The following is a 27,877-nucleotide window of genomic DNA, read 5'->3' on the forward strand; positions in this document are numbered from 1 at the left end:
CTTTTCATTAGGAACGCCCATGATTTCATTTTAAATTTGGGATGGTTTGGACTGGTAGCATCGTCAAACACTGGACATCTTGTTAGAACAAATGAAAGTTGATTTACTTGTTACAACACATACAGTATGGGACATCATGGCCCTGCACGGCCTGATTGAAGTCACACCTAAATGGCAGATCACCTGTGGTAACGTGAGTTCGTGAGTTAGTCACACTACTCTCCAACTTCTGCTGCTTAGAACACAAGTTTTCAGTCAGTCTGGTTCTATTCACCAATTAGATGAAACAGTTTGATGTTCCTGTGTGGTCCACAGTGCACTAGTGTTGGAGATTCGCCTTCTCCGTGGCTGCTCTGCAGGGCGAGTATATCGTGTGTCCCATATTAAATGTTGTAGCGAGTGAATCAACTGATAAGGTTTGAATTGATGAATATAATTTGTGTTCCCTGAAGGAGCTGACTGGGCTACCTCAGAGACAGGATATACTATAGTATATGTATTGTGCTTTGTTACTCTTCTTCAGGAAACAAAAGCTTTAGTCGGAGCATATTATTTCTAAAGAAACAGAAATCAAGCAGAGCTGCTGTAGCAGCATTACTCACAATACTAATATATTTTTAACAATGAGATAATATAAAAAGTTTCTCTCCTCCAAACCAGAATTCATTCTCACATGATGTGAGTGTTCCCTCCTTAAGGATTTGATTTGCCTCAGATGTCTCTCAACACTTTTGGCCATACTGTAACATGCAAACATAATCCGATACATTGCTTTTAGACACATTCTCCATTCATCTGTTGCATAATGCTTCAGTGTGCCGTGATGCATTCAGTGGCTGCAGGAAATGTAGATTTTCAAATATTTACAGTTTTCTGTTTCTCTCTCTTGCTTTCTTACTCTCTTGCTTTCTCTCTCTCTTCCTATGGTGTGTGTGTGTGTGTACATGTAGCATATAGCCTAATAGGCAACATGTATTTTTAAATAATCGTGAGGAATGAAAATAATGTCTAAAAATGCAAAAAACATTGCAAAGAGCTGCATAATCAGCGGATAATGTGGAATGATATTTTGTCATGGTGTATTTAATTTTGTATTGCAAAAACTATATGTGTATATATATATATATATATATATATATATATATATATATATTTATGTGTGTGTGTGTGTCTTTGTTTTGGGAAATCAATGCTGAAGTCAATGGGAAAAGTCTTTCTTGGCCCGTGGGAATCACGTGATGGACCTGATCAGTGTAATTCCACTTTTAGCCACAATTTTAAATTTGCATCTGAGCCTTGCACACTTCCTGGGCTTGGTTTTTACTGTTTGACATGCAACTTGTTTGCCGCTTGCTGGACAAGGACAGTAGTCCAATTGAATGACCTAATTGAGCTATGACTGTAGCTCCACTCCACTTAACTGTGCACGTAAACATACTGACTGACTCGTTCCTTCAAGGTTGATACTCTGTCAGAGCAGACAGGAGCAGCTGTGTATCTAGTTTTGGTGTTTCTGATTAAAACTTGGTTAACATATTTTCTCCTTGTCCAGATGAAATTCACAGATGCAATGCGCTCCAAAGCTCGTCTATCCATCACAGGATCGACCAGTGAGAATGGTCGTGTCCCGGTGGCTTACCTCCGTCCAGGATTACCCATGAGCCTCAGCATGACTGATCTCTCCTGACCACACCCGAGCCAGTGCCTTACAGCCAATCGACACACATCCACCCTTCCCCTCTGAAAGTGAGTGGAAATGCTTGTCATCTCCTTTCGGTGACCGATTGCCACTCACCGTGGGGTGATCTGCCCCGCTTTACAATCTGGAGTTTAGCCAATCATATCTCTCTGAGGACTCCTGATCTCGCTCTTCAACATCTAGCCTAGAAAGACTGGACAGATGTTGTCCTCCCACCACTTGGCTGTCAGGCTTTAGCAAAGACCTGCCCACCTACGAAGTGAATCACTTGACCATCAGCGAGAAAGATGGCAGGTCATTTACAAATTCATAAAAAAAACAATCAAGCACAGTGGACATTTTTCTAAACAAACACACGTCGTTGTTTCATAGATTTTTGCCATGGAGGCTGTAGAAAATAAGGACAAAGAGTGATGCAGACGTTAACGCAATAACTACACGAATCAGGGATGTGATCAGGAATTGTGGGTATGGAAGCAGAGTTGTGCTTGAAATGAGTTCTACAAAGTGCTACGAAGAAAAACTGAAGTCCTGAAAAATCACATCCATGAAATACTAGTAATTGTGATAGCAGATAATGATAATGATGTTATTGTTATTAATCGTTTTCCTTATTTCTGCCTGAAAATCCCTAATTAGTAGAGACTTTAACCAGACCCAAGAGATGCATGGACTGATACACACACACACACACACACACAAAATGAACACATACACTATACACAGGGATGGGCAAAAAAATGAGTCAAAATGTATGTTGATACACCATAATTTATTTGAAAGGCCCTTTGTGTAGGATGTGAGCATTTGTGAATTTGGTGCCACCTAGTGGTAGCATCAAAAAATATCAAATAAATGCATCTCTGGGACGCTGAGAATAACTGGATTGAAAGCAAAACATAGACAGCAGCAGTTTATAATGAGATTGACTCACTTTTCAACAAAAAACACCAATAACAATAGTTATAAAGACACTAAAATCCTACACTGTGGGGCTTTTCATGATAAATTAATAATGATAATTATTATTATTAGAACTTTATATCTATAGCACCTGTAAAAACAGAGTTTACAAAGTGCTTTAACATACAAAGCAAAGTAGAAGCAACAGGGTTTCTTGCAGAGATGACATAACAATACGTGCCAAACAATAATGCCAAACTAAGGCCAGACAAAATTTGAAGCAGAATTAAATGAGGCTCAATTAAAAAACTGGAATAACAGTAATCCATACTAATAAGAGTAAATACAATTCAAATAATGTAAGCAGTAAAGTAGGAAATAATAGCACTAATAATAGAATCAAACAAGCTCAGGACAGAATGAAAGAATAAATCAAAAGACAAACAAAAGTAGATGAATAAAAATAGACATCACATAAAAGCATGTCTATAAAAATGGGTTTTGAGAAGTGATTTAAAAGAGGTCACTGAGTTAGTTTACTGAATTACTCATAGATTAATAAAATTATCAAACAAAAGCCAAAAAAATATCAACAAGTATTCAAATACAAATATACTCCTCCATTTGATAAGTTATAGAGCTACATAGTATCCTGTTAATACTTTTTTTTCTAGTGTATTACCTTAACTTTCACTGTAAATTAATTTTATTCACTAGTTTACTCTCATTTGCACTGTAATATGTAAAATGATTGTTTTAGCTGTTTTTGGCTCTCATATAATGGTCAGATTACATATGGCAAAAGGATATTGTATCCATTACAGATCCCATGAAGTCAGTTAAACTTTTTTTTAATATCCAGAGTTTCTTAAGATATTTGAAGTAGCCCCTTAATATTTGGTACTGGCTGTCATTTTCCTTTTTTCAGTTCATTGTCGCTGGATGTCACAGTTCCTCAGAGTTGATTGGAGGGTTATTCAGATTGGCAGTTGTGCAGGATGTGTGGACACCTAATAAAGAATTGAGAGCAGCTTGGTGTACTTCTCCTTTAGCCCAGTTAGGGTGTGACAACACTGTTTTTCTGAGGGCTTAAGAGAGGTGAGGAGGCACACCCAGAGCTGAAATGAGAAAACTTTGCTCCTGGTGAGAAATTTCTAAGAAAATTCTCAGAATAATGACATTTTTAATAATTTCTCCTTAAAGTTAAGACTGAGTCCTGGTTGTCCACAAAGCGTCTTAGTCCCTAAGATGAAGAAACTGTTGGGAGTAGGGAGGATGACTTTTAAGATGCTTTAGAGTTTCTTAATCAGAGGAAAATACCATGGAATGACAAAAAGGAAGGAGAAATATTCTCCAAATTCTGAATGACAGTGAGTCAATGAAACACTCCAGGTTAGGCAGCGCAGGGATAATGTTTATGGCAAACCTCATTAGAGATGTGTTGACATCTGCCACCCAATGCAGTAATGATATATCACCAATATTTGCCACTGCAAATATGCAGCAGTGTGATCACACAAACAGTGCTTTCATGGTCTCATATTGTAACACAGTTCTTTTTATTTCCACTAGGTGTCCACACCTTGCAGGCTCACAAAAGGCTGTGTCTTTGACAACCAATCACATCTGTTAAAAGAGTGCATCATACCTAGAAACGGGGCTAACCACATCTCCTCACTAAGATAGAAGCCTAAATTATTTCTAAGCTAGGACTCCTTGCTAGAAATTTTAAGGCTAAGTTAGCAGCTGTCAAGGAAGATTCTCTGAATATTTGTGAATACAGTCCCTGGCGTCCAGGCCCTTTTGAGACTTGAGTGCTGTCTTTCGCTGTCCTGTTTGAAGGTGATTTTGTGCCATCTTTGAAAAAAAAGGTGCTTGGAGTATTAAAGAGCCCTTTCACATGAGGCCACCTGTATCTGGGCAGTTTTTAGCATTATCATGCAAAAATTTCCTTCCCTCACCTAATGCCTGCAGACTGCAGGTTTTTTCTTGTCAAAGAGGCATATCTTGATAATTGTTTAGGAAGCACTTCCCACTGAGCTGTATTGGGTCAGTGGACCCAAAGCTTCTGGCACAGTCTTCTGCACCCTGGAAATTGGCATTTTAAGAGTTTTTCTTTTCCAAAGAAAATAAATAAACTTCCCAAAATTTAAATTTTCCAATTTGTCTTGCAATAGCATTGGGCAACTTTATTCAAGCTACTACCACCTTTACAGTAGAGCCATAATGAACAAATGAATATTATTTGTTTCCATTTAAATAAAACAGAATTACGATTTTCAGGCCTCAGAATCCTAATTAGCTTCAGTACAACCTAATGTGGAAATCCCATATTCTCCTAACATCAGAGGACCAGAGAGAAGAGAAATCAACACAGTCAGAAATGATTAGCGAGATAAAATATTTACCCAGCCATTTTTTTTATCTCTCAGGATTAAGATTTCATATTTCTTAACAGAATTTGCAGTCTCCAGCAGCGAAATAAGACAACATAACATCATCTGGATCAGTTGTTCCAAACTTAACCCTTTGAAACCTGGATCGACATCACTTTTCTTTCACAAGTATTTATACTTTTGATTGAATTTCTCTGGAAAATGTGGGAGGAAAAAGGCAATAAGCAACTTGCCAAGAAAATTGTAAGAAATTAGTAATAAAGAAATTTGTTTTTAAAAGGCTTGGGGAGAATTTCTAAAACTGAACTATATTTGAAATTATCATAATTATATATTTAAAAGTATTTTTAGAGAATTATTGTATGTAAAGCTGTTTTTTTCAGGTTTCCTTGTTGTTGTTGTTTTATTATTTTTACCTTCCCTTCTTTGGTTGTTTTTGCAATTTTTCAAGTTATTTTTGTACTTTTTTCCACTAATTTCTTGCTAATTTTTAGGTCATTTCTTCGTTGCTCATTTCCTTCCTCACAAGTTTTTCAAAGAAATCATGTCAGTTCTCACAGGTCTCCCAGGGTTAAAAAGCTCCCCCAGAGCCACTGAAGATATGATGCAACTGTTCTTCACAAAATTAGTGGAGCACCCCTTTAAATATATATTCATATAAATGGTTTATTGCCCAGCCCTGTCTATAGTCAGCACACCAACACAGACACAAAACACACCTCTGGAAAAGCACTCACCCGAAAACTGACATACATCATCACACATGACGCACCCTAACATCGGCACGCGCACATGCACACAGTATTGTCATACGAGTTCTGAAGCCAACTGGATGAAATGCCAAACAGACTGAGAACCAATCAGAGCTCTCCATGCTCAGCCAATGGCAGCTGCTGATACTGAAACCTGAGCCAATAAGAGCTCTCACTGCTGAGAGGTGGACAAGAAACTGTGAACAGAGACCTTCCTTTTCTTACATATACTGCACTGACGATGGAGATGAGGATGACGCAGAAGAAGAAGATTGGATGACGAGAACGTTTGCATGTCACTTTGAGTTTTTTCTTTCAGATGAACTTGTCAGCCTGAAGCTTTGTGCCTGGCTGCATTTTAGTGTTTAATAATGATAGTAATAAGAATAATATTAACAATATTAATTGCAGTATTAATGTGGTTCTTGTTATGTATAGTGTATGCTTTTCAGAACTCAAGTCTGCTATTTTCTTTCACCAGGAAGCTGTTCTTTGTGCTGTTAGTTAGAAGCTAGCTGGTTAGCTGAAAAGCTTCTCCCACAACATGATAAATGCTCAAGACGTGATCAGCGTCTGGTTTAAGTGAAGCTGAAGATGTCAAGGTATCTACTTCCATTTCTTCTCATGGACTCATATCATTTTTGCAATGACCACATGTGGTAATTATCTTGAGATTTCCATGCAGTTATGATTAAGGGATGGAGAGTCACTGCAGAATGGCTCCCAGACGTGTCAACCATTGACAGAGATGTAGAAATGATCACTCTTCACTTCTTGACTTTTCCTCTGGTATAATTTCATTTTTTATTAAAATCATGAATTTTGACCAACATCTTGTTAGTTGCTTTTCAAAAGAGGAAATTAAAGGTCCAGAGTGTAGCAGTTAAGGGATTTATTGGCAGACATGGAATATAGAATAATCTTTTCTTTTAGGCCCATAAAAGTTTTTTGCATCGTTAAATCGATATTATGCCTCTGCACCAGCGATAGTCGAGGCCGAAGGCATTATGTTGTTTGGTTGTCTGTTTGTCGGCATGTCTGTCCTGCCTTTTGCAATTTTTTCAAATTTGGCACAAACATTCAGTTGGAGTTAGTTATATTTTAGTGGTCAAGGGTCAAGGTCATGGTGACCATGCATTCGTCTCATTTTTGTGAAAACTCTGTGCTCTTGAGAACACTTTGACAAAATTTCTTCAAATTTGATACAAATGTTCATAACGACTTAAACTTGAAGGAATTTCCTTAAACTTGGCACAAACATCCACTTGGACTCAAGAATGAACAGAATAGAATCTGGTGTTTGAATGTCAAAGGTCAAGGTCCCTGTGACCCTGGACTCAAGGAAGAACTGATGAGATTTTGGTGATCAAATGTTAGGATCACGGTGACCTTGCATTTGTCTCATTTTTTGAAAGCTATATCTCAAGAACACTTCAAGAGAATTTCTTCAAATTTGACACAGACATTCACTTGAACTCAGCTGTGAGCTGATTAGAATTTGATTGTCAAAGGTCAAGGTTACTTTGACCTTGCAGCCATCTTGTTGTGAATGCAATATCTACAGATTGGTTTAAGGGAATTTCTTCAAATTTGGCACAAACACCCACTAGGACTGAAAAGTAAACTAATTATAATCTGGTGGTTCATGGTCAAAGGTCAAGGTCAAGGTGACACTGTGGTTGCATTACTAAGATATTCCTACCGTAACTCAAGAATTCATAAAGTCAAATTTCACACAAATGTTTAAGAGGATATACTGATAAAGTTCTGACATTTCATATCCAAGAGGTCAAAGGTCAGCTGTAACTTCATAGAGTTCTGACCATTACTCAATATCATAGGGAGAGAAGTTTAGTCAAATTCTGTATAGTGACACTAATCTTCAATGTCCACCTTGCAAACATGCTAATTGTAGAGATCCTCAGTGCTGCTGTCTGTGAAGCATCCATGTTTTCACAGACATGAATAGCTCAAAAATTCTTTTAACAAAGTGGATGACGAAATTGCAGCATTAAAATATCATTTTTTAATGATATTTTTAGATTGATATTTATATACACAGACAAACACACACACACACACACACTCACACACATATATATATAAAAATTTGACAGCTAGGTGCACAATTTTGGGGTAAACAGATTGTCAGTGAAAACGAAATAGCTTTTAAAATATTTTTTAAAAAAAAACCAAAAACTAAAGGTGTCTTGTGCATCTCTGTTTAAAACTGAAACAAAAATAGATTAACACACCATAAAATGATACATGGAAAACACAGCATTATAGTTAATAACAAAATGCAAGAATTCACCAAGACCTTATGGAGTAAGTGTTTTATTTATATAGGTTAAAACATGTTAACGGTATAAACACACTTTATCAACAAGAGAGCCCTTAACACTTGTGAGCAAAATAAAATATATATATATATTCACATAAACTAAAGAATACCAAGAAATAACAGTAGATGGTATATTTATAATACTGCATGTTTACATAAATGTGATTAAAGATGTACAATTTCAGTCCAACAGATGGACCCTCCTGAGCTCTAACATTAGAAGTAATCCTCTCATCTATCCATTTATTAACAGAAGGTCTTTTTTAAGCCATGTCCCAGTTAAAGAACTATTATCAGCCACCACCTTTATTCTCAAAGGTATTTACAGCGTTTCTCTGCGTTTACTATGTCTCCATGCTTCCCCCAGCTTGCCCAGGTACAGTATTTTATACATTATTATTTAAATATGAGTGTTAAAGTGTTTTACTCCCACACAAGGACGTAGATTTTGTCCTCCCAATACCCAGCCACCAGTTATTACTTTACCATCTGAGCAAACACTACTCGAGCCTGTCAACATTAACCCTTAGGGTCTGCTTTAATATTTCATATATGTGTATTGCTCTGTGCACAAAATGCGCTTTTAAAAATCAAGCTTAAAAAAAAAGAAGAATTAATATGGTTTTCTTCTGTCACTGAGTAATATTTTTAACCAACATCAGTCCTAATCATAAATATCAACTATTCATCAACTTTCCTAATATGCCAGGTTTTTGTCATGATGCCAGTCTGTTTTTAGATGGGGAAAAAATAATTATTTTCAGTACACTACATGCAAAGTACATTGTTGATTATCACAGTCTGATGATGATTTGCAGCAACACTGACTGTGACAGTGCACCCAATTGAAATAGCATGTAATTTTGTCCATATGCCAAATATGGTGAAAAGGATGTCATCAGGTGGAAAATAGTAAATATGACTAATTCCAAAGCAAAAGCCCAGAATGACACCCAGAAATAATACAATGCATGTTTTTATGCTTTGATGGCTGTGGGATCAAAACATACAAGACATGTATGTCATATGCATCAACACAGCCAAAATTATCAAAAAATAAAAGGTGAAAAGCATGTAAAATGCGCCAAACAGTCCCTAAGGATTAATAAAAGATCTAAATGAGCATTCTTTGATATGTTTTACCACAAGATAGGTACTCTGCAGTAAGCTATTTATAATTGTTTGGTACTAAAATAACTAAAATAAATGTCGTTATTACACTTAAAGTACATGTGGACTAAAAACAGTAAGGTCTTACATGTTAATCTGTCAGCTTTTAGACGGCTGGTAGGTAGACTTCGTTAGATTCAGAGAGAGCCAGGCCAACAGTTTCCCACTGGTTACAATCATAATGCTTATATATCCTGGCTCAAGCTTTAATTATATCAGTATAACTCACTATAACAAAGTGAACAGAGTGCCCATGGAGGGAGTCCTTGAACCTGGAAATGTGTTAGCATTTTAGCACTCCTGGTCCACTTGTCATGAAGTCAATGTGTTTTTTGAATGGGGTTTTGGTTCAATGTCTAACATAAGGTCTGTGGTTAATAAAAGCTAAAGAGATTTTCATGTTTTGTTCTACATCATAAAATTCCTCAGTAAACACCCCCTGAATTGTGAAGCTTTTCTGTGTCTTCAAAAATGGGGTTGCTAACAGGTGGCTAATGAGACCGCTGGTAGGAATGTTTAGTCATGCAACCACAGTGAAGTTCATTTATAGCTATCTATCTATCTATCTATCTATCTATCTAATGTTAGTTTTTGTTATTTTTTTTTTACCTCTGGCCATGGCATTTAGGTTTTAAAAATCATAAAAGTGTAATTTATTTTTTAAATTATTTTGCCGAACAAAACATGTAACTAAAGTTGTCACAGATCTTTTTTTCTGTAAAAACTTAAAATGCAACAGAAAAATCATATTGGCTTTTTGATGAGGGAACCAGGGCGTCACTGACATCTATGTGGGTCTACAGAAAAACATCATCAATGGAGAATTCTATAAACCTAATTCCCAAAATGCGGAACCATTCCTTTAACAATGTTACTCACTACTAACAACCTCCTGTGCATATTTTGAATTTGAGATGGTTCATCGATTTAATCCATTTCCTGCACTTTATCAGCTGGTGGGCTGCTGCCATTCACGTTACCATCATCAAGAAGCGTCTTGTTTTCTGCTGGCTGGTCAGATTTGCTGTCAGTCTCTGATTGGTCGACCAACCCGTAGTTGGGGGCAGAGGCAGACGTAGTCGGGCTGCCAGCCTGCTGAGCAGCTTCCTCCTCCATTTCTTGATAATACTCGAGAGTTTTCCTCTTAAAGCAACCCAACTTACGACAGACAAAAGAAAATCATTAGACCAACTGCCATTGACAGATGTTCTTAATTTAGTTGAACCCCTAATATGAGGACAAAGGTTTGTATTGGATTGTGGTTTGTAATGAAACTTCAGTTTGGAAATCGAGTCTCACCTTAAACATAATGACCGTGATTATGATCAGGAGCCAGAGCCCCAGTCCAACTCCTGTTCCGATAATCAGCAACTGATCTGGTGGAATTATGAACTCAACCCGAACTTCAATCTGTTGACAGAGAAAGTCGTCAAACTGGGACTTTAACTTACTTAAATTTTACTATGCCATTTGTTAATAGATAAAATAGTTTTGGATGACAGTGGGATTGAATTTACCCATTTCACCATTGGATCGTTGTCAGACTTCTCCTGTGGAAAGGCATTTTATTTTGTGGTTAATAAACACATTGAATTAGGTGTTCTGATAAACAATAAAAGCAACATCTTTGAAATGGAACCACGGACATCTACGTACCTGTTGTTTATGAGAGCTCAGCACATACCGTGTCTTGTCATAGTTAACACGTACAAAGCTTTTAAATTTGACCTCTGCACCGTCTCCAGTGTATCGCTTAAGGAAGGCAATATTCTGCAAAATAAGAGTTTGTTCATGATAAATTCATCACTTTGAAGGGGATATGTGGTGTGCATTCTGTCTGTGTTGTTGCTACGTACCCCTGCCTGCTGTTTGAGATCTTTAAACTGTACATCTCCTGATAACATGACCTCAGTGGGTGATTCTTTCTCAAGGATGAAAATGTCACACACTATGACTTTGCATTGTTTTTCTGGCGTACAATACTGCAACACAGCAACAGCACGTTTTACTGAAGGATTTCTTAATTTCACATTTTCAGTTGAGCATGTTTTGATACTAAATATGTTTTACTTACTTTCGACTCCATGTCAGTTACGGCCTTGCATTGAGTTTTATTCTAAAAAAGTCCATTGGTAAGTATTAAAGATTTATAGTTCTGTACACAGCAGTAGTATAAATGCAGCATTTACAGTATATGTAGCGTTCTGGCAGTCGCCAGGTTACCTGCTGGACCATGACTTGATAGTTCGTCAGTTCAAAGTTATGCTCCAGTTTAGTTGGAAAGAACAGGGACACATTGACAGGAAAATCCTTGTAACCAAGATTATCTATCTGCAAATAAGGAGAGATATTTTTAAGTTTGATATTTTCAGAAACATTTGTATTCACTTTGTACTTGACAGTAAGATGACAGTATTGCTACTGCATCATTACTGTTCTAGAATGTTATACTTCCAGACGGTTGAGGTACAATTGTGTAATGTTACGTCATGGATGTTTTTCAGTTTAAGCCTTTGAAACCTGGATCGTCATCAGTTTTTTTGTGTCTTCCCTAAGCTTTTCAACATTGTGAATACTTGTGTGATTTGTCAGAAATTCCTCAAATGACTAAGGAAAAATACAATCATTTAAAGAAAGAAGGGAAACAAGCTCTTGGGGGCATGTAGGAGTGCTTTAAATTTAAGACAGATACTTAAAGACATTACGACAGATAACTTAAAATTGTCTTTGGGACTGGATGCTTGCTCGGGGTAACTAACTGTCGTACCTTATATACAGCAATCAGTTTTTTAGGTCCAGTATCCACTGCAGTAAAGTTCATGTAAGTCATAGGGTCTTCTTTCCTAAAAATAAATAAATAAATAAAATACAGGATGATCACAATATGCAGGTAGGAGAGAGAGAGAGAGAATTTAAATAATAAAAATTCCTCCACAAGTCTCCTCATGAAATATCTTACAGAGCTTTTATATGAGCACATGATCGCTCCAAAATAGTAAGAAGCAGCAGAGGAAATTGAACTGTCCATCTTAATGTATGTAAAAAAGATAAAAATGAAATTCCTCAGCATAAATTACTACAGATGAAAATAAAATAAAATAAAATAAAATAAAATAACTATTTATGTAAATAGAGCCACTTACACTGTTACTGCCATATTAATTTCAAATTGCACTGGGATGGTTTTGGGCAGGGAGATGGTGGAGTTTGCATTATTACTGAGGATATAAAAAGCATTTCTTGTGAAACATGAAATATGTAATGTAAGTGAACAATCCTTTTTAATAACACATAGAAAATATTGAGCTTTGCTGTGTTGCACTCTTTAAGAAGGCTTTTACCTTTTTCCAATAACAGACATCGAAATTGTGTCTTTCCACTCGCAATCATTCAAGATGAGGAAAGAAGCTCTAAATGTTGCCTTCACAGAAATAAAAATAAATGGTGTTAAATGTGAGTCAAAGAGAAAGAATAAAAGTGAATATAAGAGAAGTTCCCATGGTTCTAAATGTCAAAAGTTCAGGCAGTAGGTTACACTTCTTTATTTGTCAGCCTTCACTTCTGTTTGGTTAGAAGGTGTCAGGGTGCACAATGACTCACAGATGATTTGCTGTAAAACACAGGATGGCTGACATCGCATATGGTTTTGTCAAGTACTTGCAGGTCTTGACAGCTATGGACTGTTGGTCTCGTTGCCTGTTTTAGTTAGAAAACAAACACAAAAAAAAGTTGAAAAGTGAGACCTTCTAGAAATGATTTTTATCTATCATTAGACACACATACATATTTCAATTACATGCAAAGTTACCATTCAGTATAGTCACGTAATTTTAACATAAACCTCAAAAGGCTATGAGAATTTATGAAACTAAAGCTCATAAATTTGACCTAATTTCCTTTTTGGTATTTACTATTAAGTTTGTGTGATAACTGCTGACAAACTCTATGTTTTTAAAATAAGTTGAATTTACTTTAACAAAGTTTATGTAATTGCTGTTAATATATTCTATAAATTTAATACATTTTAGCAATAATTACAGGAGCTTTTTAGTAAATTCAACATATTTGAAATACACAGAATGTATCAACAGTAATTAACATTTTAGTAAATGACAGAAATTATTTGAGCCATAGTTACACAAATTCTCATTTTATGTTCATCTTCGTTTTACTTGATTTAAGTTCATCAATGCTGTTTTTTTTTTTTAGTTTATGTGAGAATTACATGACTCAGTTGGATGGGGTTCAAATAAAACACAAGAAACTTGTGCTCCAGAAAAAAATAAGCACTAAATGAAGATCCTAGGGCCACTAATCAGCAATTATGATCTAAATATAAAGGAAATTTTATATGTAATTAAAATTTGTAAACCTGACAATATATGTCAAATCACTTCTTTGAGTAATCAAAAGCCTTAATTCAGTGCTGTGAAATTTGTCTTAGCATGCTGTAGTTTGAACTTTCAGTCAGTCATTTCAAACAGCATCGGTTTTAAGAGTTTGATGTTGTGACGAGAAGCACTCTTTTCTCTAACAGCCCACACTACCTGCACCGGGTTTAAATCAACCTCTTCATTAACTCTTTACTGGCACACGAAGTGTGAAAGAGGCTTTGTGGAAATTAAGCACTTTTATTATGCATCAGTGGAAGTACATCTCTCCTTGTTTTATATGAGGTTAATGTTTTATTGTGCACTGTCCCGGTCTGAATAAAATTACATTACATGTCTTGAGGCGATTCCGTTTAACAAGCAAACTGAGAGGTGTATAGAGCAAAGCCACTACTGAGAAGGACGTGATATACAAATTTAACTTTGAAGTCACCTCTGTAATAGTCATCATGGAGAAGGAGAGGCCTGGAGGATAGTACATCGTGAGGCTGGTGTAGTATGAGTCATCACCTTGATTGGACAGTTTTATAGACACGTTGAAGTAGTTATTCTCTGCCACTAATAATGTTGGGGTCCTGTGAGAAAGAGAGTACGTCTTACATTTGGACATATGACGATAATATTACAGTTGCTGTGCTGTGTTTGTCATATATACGTACGTGAAGTTGAAGTCCACCTCAAGTTCGGCAATACAGGTGTCGTTTTTTCTACAATGCTTTTCAAATGGAACCTGTAAAATAACAAGATTAAAAATAAAAAATGTAAACAATAAAGCCTGGGTTACCAGACAAGTTAAAATAGAACAATACATCAGGATTATTCATCCTAGATGATGGTAATAATAATACAACTGAAAAATAACAGGAATGATGTGGAAAGCTGATCTGCACATTCCATCTGTCAATTCAAGTAATGGTTTTAAGAAATGCCAATGGCATGACTCTAATGCTGGTTATGTTAGTTAATTAGTTTATTGCTCTGCTTTGGTCCCAACTGAAATATCTCAACAATTATTGGATGTATTGCAGTTGGAGATATTTTGATTCAGAGTGAAATCTTTCAACAATCTTTGGATGCATTGCTATGAAATTTAGTAATGACCTTCTCTGACATGTGACTTGCTGCAGTTTTGTGTTAAAACCACTGTACATACCTCAACATCAGTCTGCCTTTTGATGTCCATATTCAACACGGCACTGGCACTCTCGCTGTCAACCTGGGTGAAGTTACATTTGATTCTGATGGGTGACAGTATGTCTTGCACACATTTCTGCAAAAACAAACAAATAAGAAAGCGTCATCTGCATATTGCTGAAGTGCAGACAAAAATCAAACTTTTTATTTTAGAAAGTTTGTCTATGTATGCATTGCAATGCATTATTATTATGTGAGTGTTGTTTAAGTTTATTTATTATTTTGTGTGTGTGTGTGTGTGTGTGTGCTAGGTTTCTGATAATGTGACGAATAACAAAAGGTCCAAATTCAGGGTAAGGTTAAAGAAACAATTAAACACAATTTGGAGAAATCCATAGCATATAGAGCCATTGGAAAATATATCACACATTTGTTTTCAGCCAGTTAAAGTTATTAAATATACTGGGCATGCTTAAAGAAGTATGTCGACAATATTAAGAGAGTCCATAAAACTAGGCTGTCTATGCTGTAGAAAGACACAAATACACTTGTGGTAGGTGACTTAATGCAACCTCATGTGGCCAACCAGACCTCATATTACGGTTAGGCAGGAAGCTGAAACATGTTTATGAAAACACAGACAGTTCATAGTTCAGTTCACAGTTTATCTACACATACTATCTACATTGTTTTGATACAAAGCTGGTTGAAAATCAGCTAACTGCTATTATCCTTTGTTTTTTGTATGATTCTATCTCTTTTTAAACTGTTATTTGTTTGCTTGTTGAATGTTTTAAATGTCTTGTTCACGCGCTGCATAATTGAAAATGAGTGTCTCCCTCAATGATTTACAGAGTCTTAAACTAAAGTTTGAATGAATGGAAAGTATCCCTTAAATAAAACTCTGCTGGCTTTAAAGTATGTAGGGTAGTTGAATCGAAAGAAAGGGATAGCTGCTAATAGTTAAAGACAATGTGAGGGTGAAAGTCATCTCCATACTGGCATGTAGATGGAGTAGTTGAAGCAGGAGTATTCATCTAGCAGCTCATAGGTGTAGGTAACATTCCTCTCTTTCTTGTTGGTTGAACTGAAGAAACCTCGAGATGTTGGTCTCATTGGATCCACACCGAGCATCACTGAGATGTTAAGTCCGTAGCTCATTGTATCTGATGGGGCCAGGTCCGTACCTGCTGTGCTTTGGGTCATTTCTGACATGTTAAAGCATGCTGTTAAGGTAACCATTGGTAAAGTTTCATCTCTGTTGTCCACACAGTCAATTTTGTCAGTGCTAATCTCCTTTGGCGAAAAAGACAGATGTGCCATGAGATTAAAGACAGGCCTGGACCTGAAAGACATTCATCAAAATGAAAGAAAAAAAGGATTATTAGATTTAGTAAAAATGTTTTTTTGTCTACAGGATGCTTGTATACTGATGCATAAAGCATGGGTAAACAAGAAACCAGTACGTGCCTTTTAACTGTGGCTTTGGACTCATCCATTGAATTATTTTAGCAGGTTATTTAGGTGATGATTGATACTTCTCTCCCTAATTCAGACTTAAAGAGTCCTAAACCTGATACCTGTTATACTTGTAGTTTATAGAACATCTTGTTTATGTTCAAGTTCTTGAGTTTCTAAAGGCAGTGAGTCCCTTCATTAGACACTTATCATGTACCATAAACTGTACAAGATAACTAGTCTGATTTGTAGATTGCCTCATAGAGCTCTGTAGATTCTCAAACAATGTGTTTCATTCTTTTGTCGTGAGAACTGAACATTGAGAAGTAGTCTGGCTTTGAGATTTGAGGGTTAGCAACTGTACATACTGAACCACATACTTACATACGTACCTGAATACAATAGCAGCACCCTGTGATCCAACAACAATATCTGGGAGTCCGTCCTCTCCAAGGTCAATATCCCCATCAATTGCGTGTCCAAAGAATCTCAGCCCAGGCTGTATTTTCTGTCCCATGATTTTCTGGAATAACAAGAGATTGGACAGCTAAAACAGTGCATGATTTACACAAATATTCGAGGGTACTTAATATAGAGGAGGTGGAGTCATATGATGCATGTTAAGTTATTTTGGTAGATGCCCAGGACAAGGCAGAAAACAACACAAAACTAAACACTAAAATTGCTTTGGCCTTAAGCACCACCACAAGAAACAGAATGATATTTGATCAAGATTTGTCCTTAAACTGGTAATTAAAATAAACTTCAAAGACGTTGTTCTTTTACCTGAATAATATTGCAAAAAAAAAAAGAAAGAAAAAAAGGCATATCCTGTCTCAAAAGGATGCAGAAAAATTAGTTCACTCATTTGTTACTACTTGGGTAGATTATTTCATCCCAATTATCAGGTTGCTCAAACAAGTCTCGAAAGAGTCGCCAACTGATCCACAATGCTGTGGCATGTGTACTGACAAGAACTATAAAACAATATCATATTAATCCTTTTTGGGTGTCTCTGCACTGGCTCCATGTAAATTCCAGAACTGAAGTCAAATCGAAGCTTTAAATGGCCCAGCTCCATCACATCTTACAGACTTCATAGTACCCTAGTACCCAACTATCCCTGCAGGGCACCGTGCTCTGAGCATGCAGGCTTACTTGTGGTTCTTGGAGTCTCCAAAAGTAGAATGGGAACCATAACCTTAAGCTATCACACTCCTTCTCGGCAAAACCATCTTCCAGTTTCGTTGCAGGAGGCAGACACTGTCTCCACACTTAAGAGTAGACTGAAGACTTTCTTCTTTGATAAAACTCATAGTTAGGGCTGGCTCTGACTTGCCATGGACCAGCCCTTAGTGAGGCTACTATAGGCCTAGTCTGCTGGTGGACTTCCTGTAATACACTAACCTCCTTTCTCCTTCGCTCTCTCTCTCTTCATTTGCAAATATTCATGTCCTATTACTGCATATCACTAACTCAGTTCCTCCAGATAACTGCTGCGCCTGGATTTTCGTTGTGGAAGTGAGAGGGATCCCTCCTCAGTATATATTTTACGGGTCATTTTACATATTTAGACAGAGGCATCAGGGAGGAAACAAGGGGGAAAGACTGACTGGTGTGGAAATATATTTTTTGCCTGCTCCCAGCATAGTGAACCTCACTTAATCTGCGGCTGTTTCCATCACATAGAGAGCTATATTATTTTCTCTCCAAACGCAATAAAACAAAACGTGTCAGGTTTTCGCCGTCTTACCTGGCTGAAGGTGCTGCGTATTCCTCTGTGTTTATCACCAAGGTAGATGTACACAGCCCCCCTGTTATCATCCTCAAGGGGGGCTCCAACAGCAACGTCTCGGAGTTTATCTCCATTCAGATCTGAAAGACTAGAGATGGTGGATCCAAACCTCCCCATGGATGTTGCAGTCAAATTCCATTCATTTTCCAGTTGCATCTGTGGGCAATGAGAACACATGTAAGAAAATCAATGCATTATTTAGCTTCTAGTAATGTCACTAAAGCTCAAACACATCATTAATTCTTTATCCTGGCCCACCTCATCAGTCAGTGTGTAGATGTAGATCCGGCCTTCTTTCTTCGCCTGGTAGAACAGTGGGGCTCCCACTAGCAGGAAATCTGTGTTGCCATCTGAGTTTACATCTACTGAGCAAAGCTCTGCACCAAAGTAGGAACCCATCTGGAAAGTGAAATTCATGTCAAGTTAAAATATGACATCCCTTAGCCTTTTTTGAAAAACCTACACATATACAAGTACAGCTAGGATACAAGTCAATGTGCTTTGAGCAACTGTCATTCTCTCACAGTTTTTGCAAATCTAGGTGCCAGTGCAAGAAAGTGCTCTGGCTTCCTTTCTGCAACCACAGAAATGTTGTGCCTCCCCACATTTTCACAAAGGTGCAACTTGTAGTGTTTTGCAGCTCTAAATTTTTACATCGAACATAAAGTGAAATGCTACACTTGCTTCAGCTCCCATTTTCACAGGCTTAAGTTAAAGATCTAAGATTTATTTCTCTTTAGTGAGAACTTCTCCTTTTCCAGGATAATCTATCCACCCGACAGGTGTGCCTTTGGTGGGTCACTATAAAAGGCCTCACTAAAATGTGCTTTTTTATCACAGAGTCATCATGTCACACAGTCAGCTCAACCCTGAATTACTTCCGAGGGCATATAAATCAGTGTGTGATTGCATGTGAATGTTTGAACTGAGTAGCATGTGGCGCCTGGTAGCTTCAGCCACCTGTGTATGAATGTGTGTGTGAATGTGACATTTAGTGTGAAAGCACTCTGAGTTGACAAAAGACTAGGAAGGTGATATACATGTGCAAGGCCACTTATGATTTTAAAAAAATGTCTTAGATTGACCTGTGAAACATGGGAACAAAAAAAGTCTTGCATTTCAATTTTGTTCAGTGTACAAAACCCATGTTTTTGTAAGTAATCAAGCCAATTTGCTCAGGTTTCAAAGGGGGAACTGCAGATATACTGTTAGTGCAAGAGTTTCTAGATTACTGAGCTAGAAATATTAAACGTTAAAATTAACCTGCCTCTTGGACAGGCCAATGCTCTTTAAATACAAAGTTGGTTCATGAGAAATGTCCTTTGAAAGGACAGGCACTGGCTCTAACAAAAAGGCAATTGCAGATAAAGGTTTAAAAAAATGTTTGTAATATGTTTGATGAGGTAGATTAAAAAAACAGAACATATCAAGACAATTACCAACCTTTTTGCCATTTATTCTGTGGGATAGTTGCCACTTCTTGTCAAAATATGTGAAAAGTATGACCTGTCCTGTGTGGTTATATCTTGGTGCACCAGTGAAATATAGAGGAGCATCACTCTTCTTTCCAACAGCAATAGAGTATCCTGCAACACACACATATGTATATACAGGAAATATGACATCATCTGCTAAATGTACATTCACATCAAGAAGGTTATGATTTCATAATGATTTTCATAAAAGTGTTACAATGCAGGTGACAAGTGTTCAGTTTCTAAAATTGTATTAATTTTCAAGAAGCATAATGTCATTTTTAGATTGGAAAGTGATAGGGGCATGTATTTTTTCACCAAGCATCACTTAAAATTAAACAGAACATCAAAATCTCAAGCCAGATAAAAGATATCAATTAATTAAGAAGCAGATAATCTGATAAAGAAATAACTTGAGCTTCAGTACCCATGTAGGAGTCCATCTCCATGAGTTCATCCTTAATTGGTGTTTCGGTTTTGCCATGAATGTCTTGGAGAGATCCCTGCCAGCTGTTTGATCCCACTGAACCCAAAATCAGTCTATCCTGTTGACAGAAATGTGCATGTCTAGTCAGGGCACAGAAAGGAGTCAGCTATCAACAGTAGTTACGTTGGGAGGAGACAGATCAGCAGCACAGTCTGACATGCTGCAGTCAGATTGCTTTGATTGTGGTGGGTTTGCAGCAGAGCGGAAATTATGAACAGACATCCCAAAATAAAAGAGATTTTCAAGTTCCATTTGGGTCTGACAAACAAAATAGTTAAAATAACATTTCACATTTATAAAGTAAGTCCTCATAGAACTTGGCCATCTATGCAGTAGGAAGACACACATACTTCTTGAATCAATGTTACATGACAAAAAAAAAGTGATAAAGGACGATTTTGCTCGAGAGAGAGAGAAAGCCTAGAACTACCAGCATGCACAGCACTGCAATAGTTAAAAGCATGCTCCTTCTGGTTTCTAATGCAATGCATACTTGTCTATTTGAAATAATATCCCTAGGCAAGAAACAATGTCATATTACTGTTAAACTACAATCTAAATTAAACATTTTTCTGAAAACATTTGAGTTTGACAGATTTACTGCAGTTCAAGAGCACTGATCCAATACATTCTCTATAAACATGGTCAAATATTTTAAACGCACTGTTTACCTGCAGTAAGTGTGTGAATGGTTTGCAAGCACTATGATGGCTGACTACAGTTATGGGTAATGTGTGTGTCCAGCCAGGTTTGATCTTTTTGACTTTACTCACATTATAGAAGATCGCACTGAATCCAGTCTGAGACATTTCATCAGTCATGTCTCCTGCTTGAGCTTCTTTGGTACCTAAACATAAAAGGCATGGCAGTTGATGGTGCTGTTGTAAGAGCTCACCAGGAAGAATAAGTGATGAACATTATTGTACAAAAAGGAGGTGGGGAACCACATTACCTTCAATTTTAAATATCTTTTTTTGAAAGTTTTCCAGTACTCCTTTGAGTCCATCATAGTTCTCAATTTTAAATGCATATTGTTCTTTCGGTTTTGAAGCAATGTCTTGGAATTTATCCAGCGAAGCACTTTTTACCTGAAACCAAACTGCTGCTTGAAATTATAAAGTACCTCAGAGGCCAATGCCAGCAAGATAACAACATAGTTTTGCACGGTATTGGACTTCAAACTGGAAACAAGACAAGATGCACTATTTAACAGTTGGTTAATTATTGAGAAAAGACAAAATATCTTAAATGTACTTGTACTGCTAAAAAAATGACTTATCAATCATTTATTATTATTATTATTATATTTTTTTTTGAGAAGTATACCTGTGTATCATCTGCATAGTGTTGAGCAGAAGAGCCCTGAAGTATACCACATGTGATGGTTTTAGCATAAGAAATACACTTATGGGCAGATATTTATCTAATGGACAGAAAAGGGTATGTAGACATGTATCACATGACAACTTACCGCAATGACAAGACGGATTATGTTTTTGTCATCATATCGTTTAATTATTGCATTTATGTCTTCATCAGTAGGATCTCCATCTGTGATTATCATCACAACTTTAGTAGCATCAGGGGAGGCACCTACATCTGAGTTTTCCAAGACTTGGTCTCTGAAATAAATGTAAAGCAACAGCTTTAATCCTTAGAATTGAAAAACATTAACTTAAAAATACAGTACGAATAAATTAATACTTAATACTTCAAAAAATGCTCATAATCTTAGAGTTGAATTGTGGAAGCCTTTTTATTGGCAACAACAGCTGTTATTTTAATGTTAGTGAGTTAGTTTGTGAACTGTTTATGTATTTAACTGAACTTACAGCACAAATTCGAGGGCTTTGTGTGTGTTGGTTAGACCCATTGCATGGCGTGCTTTCTTCAGTTTATTGATATAAGCACCGTTACGACCGCTGTCATTGAAGTCAAAAACTTTACTGACGTCTGTGGAGAACTGAAGTGCTGCAAACTGGAATAAAGCAGACAACATCATACAGTGTTCAACATTAGGTGTATACAATTTAAAATTTAAGGTTATGAAGGCTTTAAAGTTGTAGAAGCACAGCAACCTTGATGGATGTGTTCTCAAGAGTTTTCATTATATCCTGAATGAACTCTTTGTTTTTGATGAACTCCTTTTCGGTCATACTCGCTGATCCATCAAACAGAAAGACAAGGTCCACAGTCTTTTTTATGCATTCTGAAAAAAATATGCAGTATTAAACTTTGTAGATAATATTTAGTCAAGGCAAAAACATTGAGAATGATATTTTGCTACAGGGGGATCAAAATGATACAATGACAGAGTTGGAGAAGTGTCTTAAGTCTTAACCGGTTCTCATTCCAAAGCCCAAAGTCCAAATACCAGCAGCCACCTTTTTATGTAATCAGCTGACAAGGCGGCCGGATGTAACTATTTGCAGAGTAATGATACGCCACTAGTCGGCTGAACAGCACCTACTGCATCAGCATGAAATGTGAGTGGTTGGCATCAGTTGAGAAGGCAGCCAGACAGAACTTGTCACGTCTTGCGGAGTCTTTAGCTGCCTGTCTAAATATTAGGATTTTTCCTACACCTTACCATGTACATCCAGGCACATCAATAGTAGACACAGAATGATACCGGATACATAATATGTAGTCTCGGATATCCACTGCAAAGCAGCAATATATTACGACTTTGGATGAGAACATGTTGACTGTCTTCATGTTTTAAACTTTTAGATTTTTACCTTGGAAAAGTGGTCTGAAAGAAGAGATTTCCTGAAGCTGATCCGTGATATTGTAACAAACACTGTTCACATAGGAGTTGTTATGACACTCATGGATGACACTTGGACTGCAAACCTAGATCAGAAATATGAGGCAGAAGAAACTGATAGTTGTTTTGTTGTATTGTATTCACAGAGAATTTTGTGATTTTATCACACAGATTGAGCTTTGAGATTTTCTTACAGTGAATTCGGAGCGTTTGGAATCTTTGGCTATGGACAGGCCAAGGTGCTTGACTGGTATTGTTGAGTTTGGGAGAGAAATTTCTGCAACAATAGCACTTCATTAGTACTTTCAGAATCCATCAAGGTGTTCGTATTTCTGTATTGTTGTAAATGATACTTTTTGGTTTTATTTGTGTGGTTCATTGTGTGATATTGACTTTGAAAACCATATTTATATACCTGTCCGACTAAAGCACTGGATGGGTTGGTCTTGTGTGAGTTTGCATATTGCCCCAGAACCGTTTTCCCGCAGCGGTGCAGTAACCATTATCCTGTAGTGGGTTCATCGTTTTAGTGACAAGACTGAGATGAGCAGCACATTTTTAACTTAAGGGAACATTTGTTTTGCTATGGGAAGTGATGCAACAGGAAGACTCGTCGCAGGATGTAATCTTCCATCTATATTACACCTCTATGCAAAAGGAAATTAAGCATCACTGAAAGAAATGTGAGCAATTTAACCAGACAGGATTTCCTCAACTACAGCAACACCACATATCAACTGACGCACCATGTTGCATGTGCAAACTTACCCTTTATCTGTTCCAGACTTGTATTGAAGCACTTTGTATCCAAAAAAATCTTTTGGTTCATCAGTATAAACATCAGGACTTGTTATATCAATGTTGAAAGCCAAAGAAACAGTGATGGCTGGAATTTGCAAAAAAAAAACAAAACAAAGACATTTACTCACCACTACAGTTGTTCTTGTTGATAATTACAAATGCACTGATGTACTATATATAGTTTGGATCTGCACTCTAGGAGAACAAATTACTAGAATTCAGTATAACCCTTTGAAACGTGAGCAATTTGGCTTGATTTCTTTCAAAAACATGGGAAGAGGGCAATGAGTTATTAAAGAAGAAATGACCCAAACATTTGCAAGAAATTGGTGGAAAGTACAAATGAACAAGTGTGCTTTTAAGATTATAAAACATTTAACAGTATTGATAATATTGATATTTGTTCAGCCCAACACAGCCTATATCTAGACAAATGGATGCAAGAAGAGCACCACTGTTTACATACTTGCTTCTGTACTTTTTGTGTACCTGTGTGCATGACTTGGCACTGATAAAAGTCCATGTGGAAAAGCCTTAGTGGATGATTATATTTTTCCACTAGGGGGCAGATCAGGTCCAAATTAACCTCAATCGACACTACACCAGAATATATCTGTTGAGTACTTTATAATGAGCAAAAAAAAAAACAAACAAAAAAAAAACCAACACATTCTCATCTCAACTTGTCAAATAGTGCGTCTTGGTCAGTGCACTTCCATTTCTATATACAATGCGCTCGGTCTCCTCCTGTGTCTGTTGATGATGTTCCGGGACACGGTGTCAAATTCGTGCTGTTAAATGGATTGTGCAAATGTGTAGTGTCTACCCATTAGATGCATACAGTCTTTTTTAAAATTAAAACATTAGTAAAACACCCTGCATTTACGTTTATTTCCTTGTGCAACGAAAGCACTTGGTAAGGTCTAGAAAAAAACATGGCTAGCTCAACATTCATATGGAAAATGAGCAGCTTTTGGGTAAAAGTTCAGGGTTTGTTGGACCCACTCCCAACCGCTGAACATGCAGTGTAACTTTGAATACTGTAGCATTTCAAAATGACATTGGTTTATAACACTGCCCGATGGCAAACTATGCAACCTCAAAAAATACTTTTTATGACGGTGTCGAAATCATTCACCATGCCGCAGTATTGGATGAGTTGGGAATAGGAACGAGGTGTTGCAACAGCAGGAAAGTCTCAAGGGACACTTAAATAATCATTTAGCTTCTATTGTTGTGTTTGACATACAGTGATTCTGTTTTCTTGTATTTTAATTTTTTTGTGTGCTAATATTTCTTTTCATATAGTGACAATGCTTAATGTGAAAAAATGTCATAATTTTGTCACAAACCCACAGAGAATTGTCACCAGACTCTGCAGTTCCCCTAGGCTGTATGGAGCATTTATGCATCTATATCTCTTTGTTTTGGTTAAATGATCAGCAATTTTACTGTTTTGGTTCCCTCTCCCTGCTTCCATCAGTGTTTATTTTCAGCTATAGCAAGCAGCCTATATGCCACTGTGCCTGCCACATGCCAAATGACACATAAAGTTAATAGCTAGCTGATGAACATAATAGCATTTAGCAGCTAAAAAGCCAGGTGCTGTATCAAAAAAGCTTCCTAATACAAAGAGTTGCTCTGGTTTTCAACGTTTTCTAAGAATTTGCCCTAGAGGTTAACATTAGATCCTGGTACAGACAGAAGTTATTCACAAAGCATCTCAGCCCTAAAGAGAGAGCACCTAAGGTGAATAACTGTTAGAAGTAAGGAGAAGGTCTTTGAAGAGACTTAAGAGTTTCTTCAGCAATGGAAAAATGGTAAAAAGACCAGTAAGTAGGAGAAATATTCTCCAAACGCTAGATTACAGTGAGTTAATCAAATGCTACAGATCAGATGGTGCAGGGTGTTTGTGGTCAGTCTCATTAGAGTTGCGTTCACATCATCCACCCAACACAATAATGATATAAATCCAGAAAACAATTGATCATAACACTAAAATATTTTGGCAACTGGAATAATGCTACAGTACAGCAGTGCGATCACACAAACAATGTGTTCTCAGCCTCATATTATAATGTAGTTAATTTAATTTCCACTGAGTGTCCACATCTCGCAGCCTCACAAAATGGTGTGTCTGTGATAACTAATCAAATCTTTTAAAAGAATGCATCATACATAGCAACAGGATCCACCACACCTCCTCACTAAGTTCAAAGTTCCTGTCTTTCCCATGCCCAGAGTTGCTCTGAGACTTTTCTGAAATCACTCCTAAGCTAGGACTCCTTGCTAGAAGTTTTTAAGTCATGTTAGGAGCTGTTTGAATACACCCCCAAATAATTACCGCAGGAGTTGAGGACCCATACAGAGCTAAAAGCAGATATCGTGCCTCATCAGGTGTCTATGTGTTTCCCCCAAGCGGCCAAAAAATATCAGTTAACACAGGAAAAATGCAGCATGTTTAGCTCTCTCTTGTATCTTTTTTAACTACATAATGTCATGTTTTAGAAGGTCAGTTCACCTAAATTACAAAATCAATCATTTTTTAATCACTAATGAATCAATAGTTCTTGTGTGTGCTGAAGTTTTTTCATATCCACGTCTGATTTGTATTTCCTGCCACTCCTCTACACTTGGGTTAAATTAAAAAAAAGTGCTGCTCAAGGAAATAAATAAAGGCATTTAAAAATTTCCACAATCCTTTCAGTTTCTATCTGCACTATTTCATCTTTAAAACTTAGTTTCAGTTAAATCTGTTAATGGAGTTCATGTTGTAAAAGTTTTAACATAAAGCTGCAAACCTGAAGCAGCATGAATGATTCAAATTGTGCCTTGCATTGTGGTTAAACACACATCCTTGTTCAACATATTAGATTTTTTGAGCTTTTTGCAATTTGTTTTAAACTGAAGGTAGAGACTTCACAGAATAGAAAATGATATATAAAGACTACATAATGAATATTCAAGTAAAATAATACACATAATAAGGTTATTAAACTTTTTTTTGTAATTTTAAACAAAAACAAAATAGATGTGACATCCCTTAACCTATTAAAACCTGTGTATACTGGCTGGATTTCTTAAAAAACAACAACAACAACAACAACAAAAAAAAAAAGAAAGAAATGAAACTGAGAAGCTTAATAAGACAAGGTCCAAAAATGAGCAAGAAGTCATTAAAAATGACAAGAAAATTACCTATAAATAAGTAAAACAGAAGAAAATGACCTTAAGAGAGAGGTAAAAAATTAAAAATTATTTTAATTTTTTATAGTTTCCTAGGTATTTTTCCCTATTTTTTACATCTAATGGTCTCCCTTCCGCTTAATTTCACGCCATTTTCTTGTCACCTCTTACTATTTTTTTTTTTTGCAATTTAGGGGGCATTTCTTGCCAAGTTGCTCATTGCTTTTTTCCTTGAAGTTTTTAAGATATCAAACCAATTTTCTCAGTTTGCAAAGTCTAAAATGCTGATGAATTGCCTTTCAATGAATTATAACAAAATTGACATCAGCCCACGGGTGAACGGTTTGAGGGTTTTAGCCTGAAAAATCAACTTTATGTCTTTCTATACACATGAAAAATTCCAGTATTTTCTTAGACGAATATTATCATAAATAATTCAAGATATGTAGAAAAGTTTCAGATCTTACCAATAGCCACCATGTAGGTGAGCAGCAAGATGCGCTGCTGCCCGTTCATCTTTCACATCGCACCCCTAGGGTCTAACAGAATCTCCTTGTGGCTTTGCTTGAAACTTGCAATACTTCCTGTAAGCTTTTAAAAAGAGGGTGTTTCCGTGACAGATGGATGTGACATTTCTGCTCTCAGCAAAATGCTTCTTTCCCTCTCACTTCCCCTTTTCTTTGGTATTTCCAAAAGCCTTCATTTTGCACTTTTTTTTTTAATGCTTTTGATTTTTTGTTTTTAAGGAAAAGGGATGCTGTAAAGTCCCACCTTGCTCTCACAACTGAATCAAAGGTATTGTCAGCACAGGCGACTCAGATAAAGTCAAAGACTTAAGCTAATATACATTCAGACATTTTTGTGGTTAGACAGTTTACTGAGTCAACAAAAGGACAATATTTTGAACATCGAAAGAAGCTAATCCACACAATTGAAATGAATCCATGCAGATTCAAACTTAATGGTGACACAGAGCAACAGCATTGTTTCAGTGTTTGTTATGTTGTTCATATCATATTGGGTGGGTGAACACCCTAAAATTAGCCTGGACCTCATTTCCCTTACCACATGTATACACTCTATAACAAGAAGGAGTTAAACTGGGTGTTGAAGTGA

General features: G+C 36.7%; 2 protein-coding genes across 5 annotated transcripts in view; one reads left to right on the forward strand and one right to left on the reverse strand.

Annotated features, from left to right (window-relative positions):
- The window catches only part of LOC121941996 (glutamate receptor 2-like), a 68,725-nt gene extending 62,145 nt beyond the window's left edge, over window positions 1-6,580 (forward strand). For 2 of the 4 annotated variants that reach the window (XM_042485065.2, XM_042485066.2), the window contains exon 19: window positions 1,553-6,580. In XM_042485065.2, the coding sequence (XP_042340999.1) occupies window positions 1,553-1,687 (135 nt within the window). In that variant the 3' untranslated portion in view covers window positions 1,688-6,580. The remainder of the gene's footprint in view (window positions 1-1,552) is intronic. The other 2 variants (XM_042485063.2, XM_042485064.2) reach the window with 1 other exon arrangement.
- Window positions 6,581-8,071: 1,491 nt separating this feature from the next.
- On the reverse strand, window positions 8,072-27,364 carry LOC121941905 (integrin alpha-M). The gene is made up of 30 exons (XM_042484881.2): window positions 27,229-27,364; window positions 23,543-23,660; window positions 23,190-23,281; window positions 22,969-23,051; window positions 22,746-22,860; window positions 22,083-22,213; window positions 21,837-21,982; window positions 21,476-21,626; window positions 20,957-21,092; window positions 20,778-20,851; window positions 19,945-20,062; window positions 19,486-19,628; window positions 18,301-18,441; window positions 18,001-18,198; window positions 16,640-16,770; window positions 15,789-16,134; window positions 14,809-14,925; window positions 14,315-14,385; window positions 14,089-14,230; window positions 12,865-12,960; window positions 12,606-12,685; window positions 12,408-12,482; window positions 12,032-12,107; window positions 11,488-11,595; window positions 11,339-11,380; window positions 11,121-11,246; window positions 10,921-11,034; window positions 10,782-10,814; window positions 10,564-10,674; window positions 8,072-10,422 (listed from the first exon to the last, which is right to left on the reverse strand). The coding sequence occupies exons 1-30, from the start codon at window positions 27,275-27,277 to the stop codon at window positions 10,192-10,194; spliced, it is 3,594 nt and encodes a 1,197-aa protein (XP_042340815.2). The 5' UTR covers window positions 27,278-27,364; the 3' UTR covers window positions 8,072-10,191.
- Between the last annotated feature and the right edge of the window lie 513 nt (window positions 27,365-27,877).

The sequence above is a fragment of the Plectropomus leopardus genome, chromosome 3, assembly GCF_026936395.1.
Source record: "Plectropomus leopardus strain MGB_pleo_1.0 chromosome 3, ASM2693639v1, whole genome shotgun sequence".
Taxonomy (NCBI): domain Eukaryota; kingdom Metazoa; phylum Chordata; class Actinopteri; order Perciformes; family Serranidae; genus Plectropomus; species Plectropomus leopardus.

What these genes read in the sequence shown, in the direction of transcription:
- LOC121941905 (XM_042484881.2), bottom strand. Translation starts at nt 27,277, where the DNA reads ATGAACGGGCAGCAGCGCATCTTGCTGCTCACCTACATGGTGGCTATT. An exon ending in AAAGGCAGACTGATGTTGAG is followed by an intron (nt 14,386 to 14,808) that starts GTATGTACAGTG and finishes GTTATTTTACAG; the next exon opens with GTTCCATTTGAAAAGCATTG. An exon ending in TGTTTTACAGCAAATCATCT is followed by an intron (nt 12,686 to 12,864) that starts GTGAGTCATTGT and finishes ATTTCTGTGAAG; the next exon opens with GCAACATTTAGAGCTTCTTT.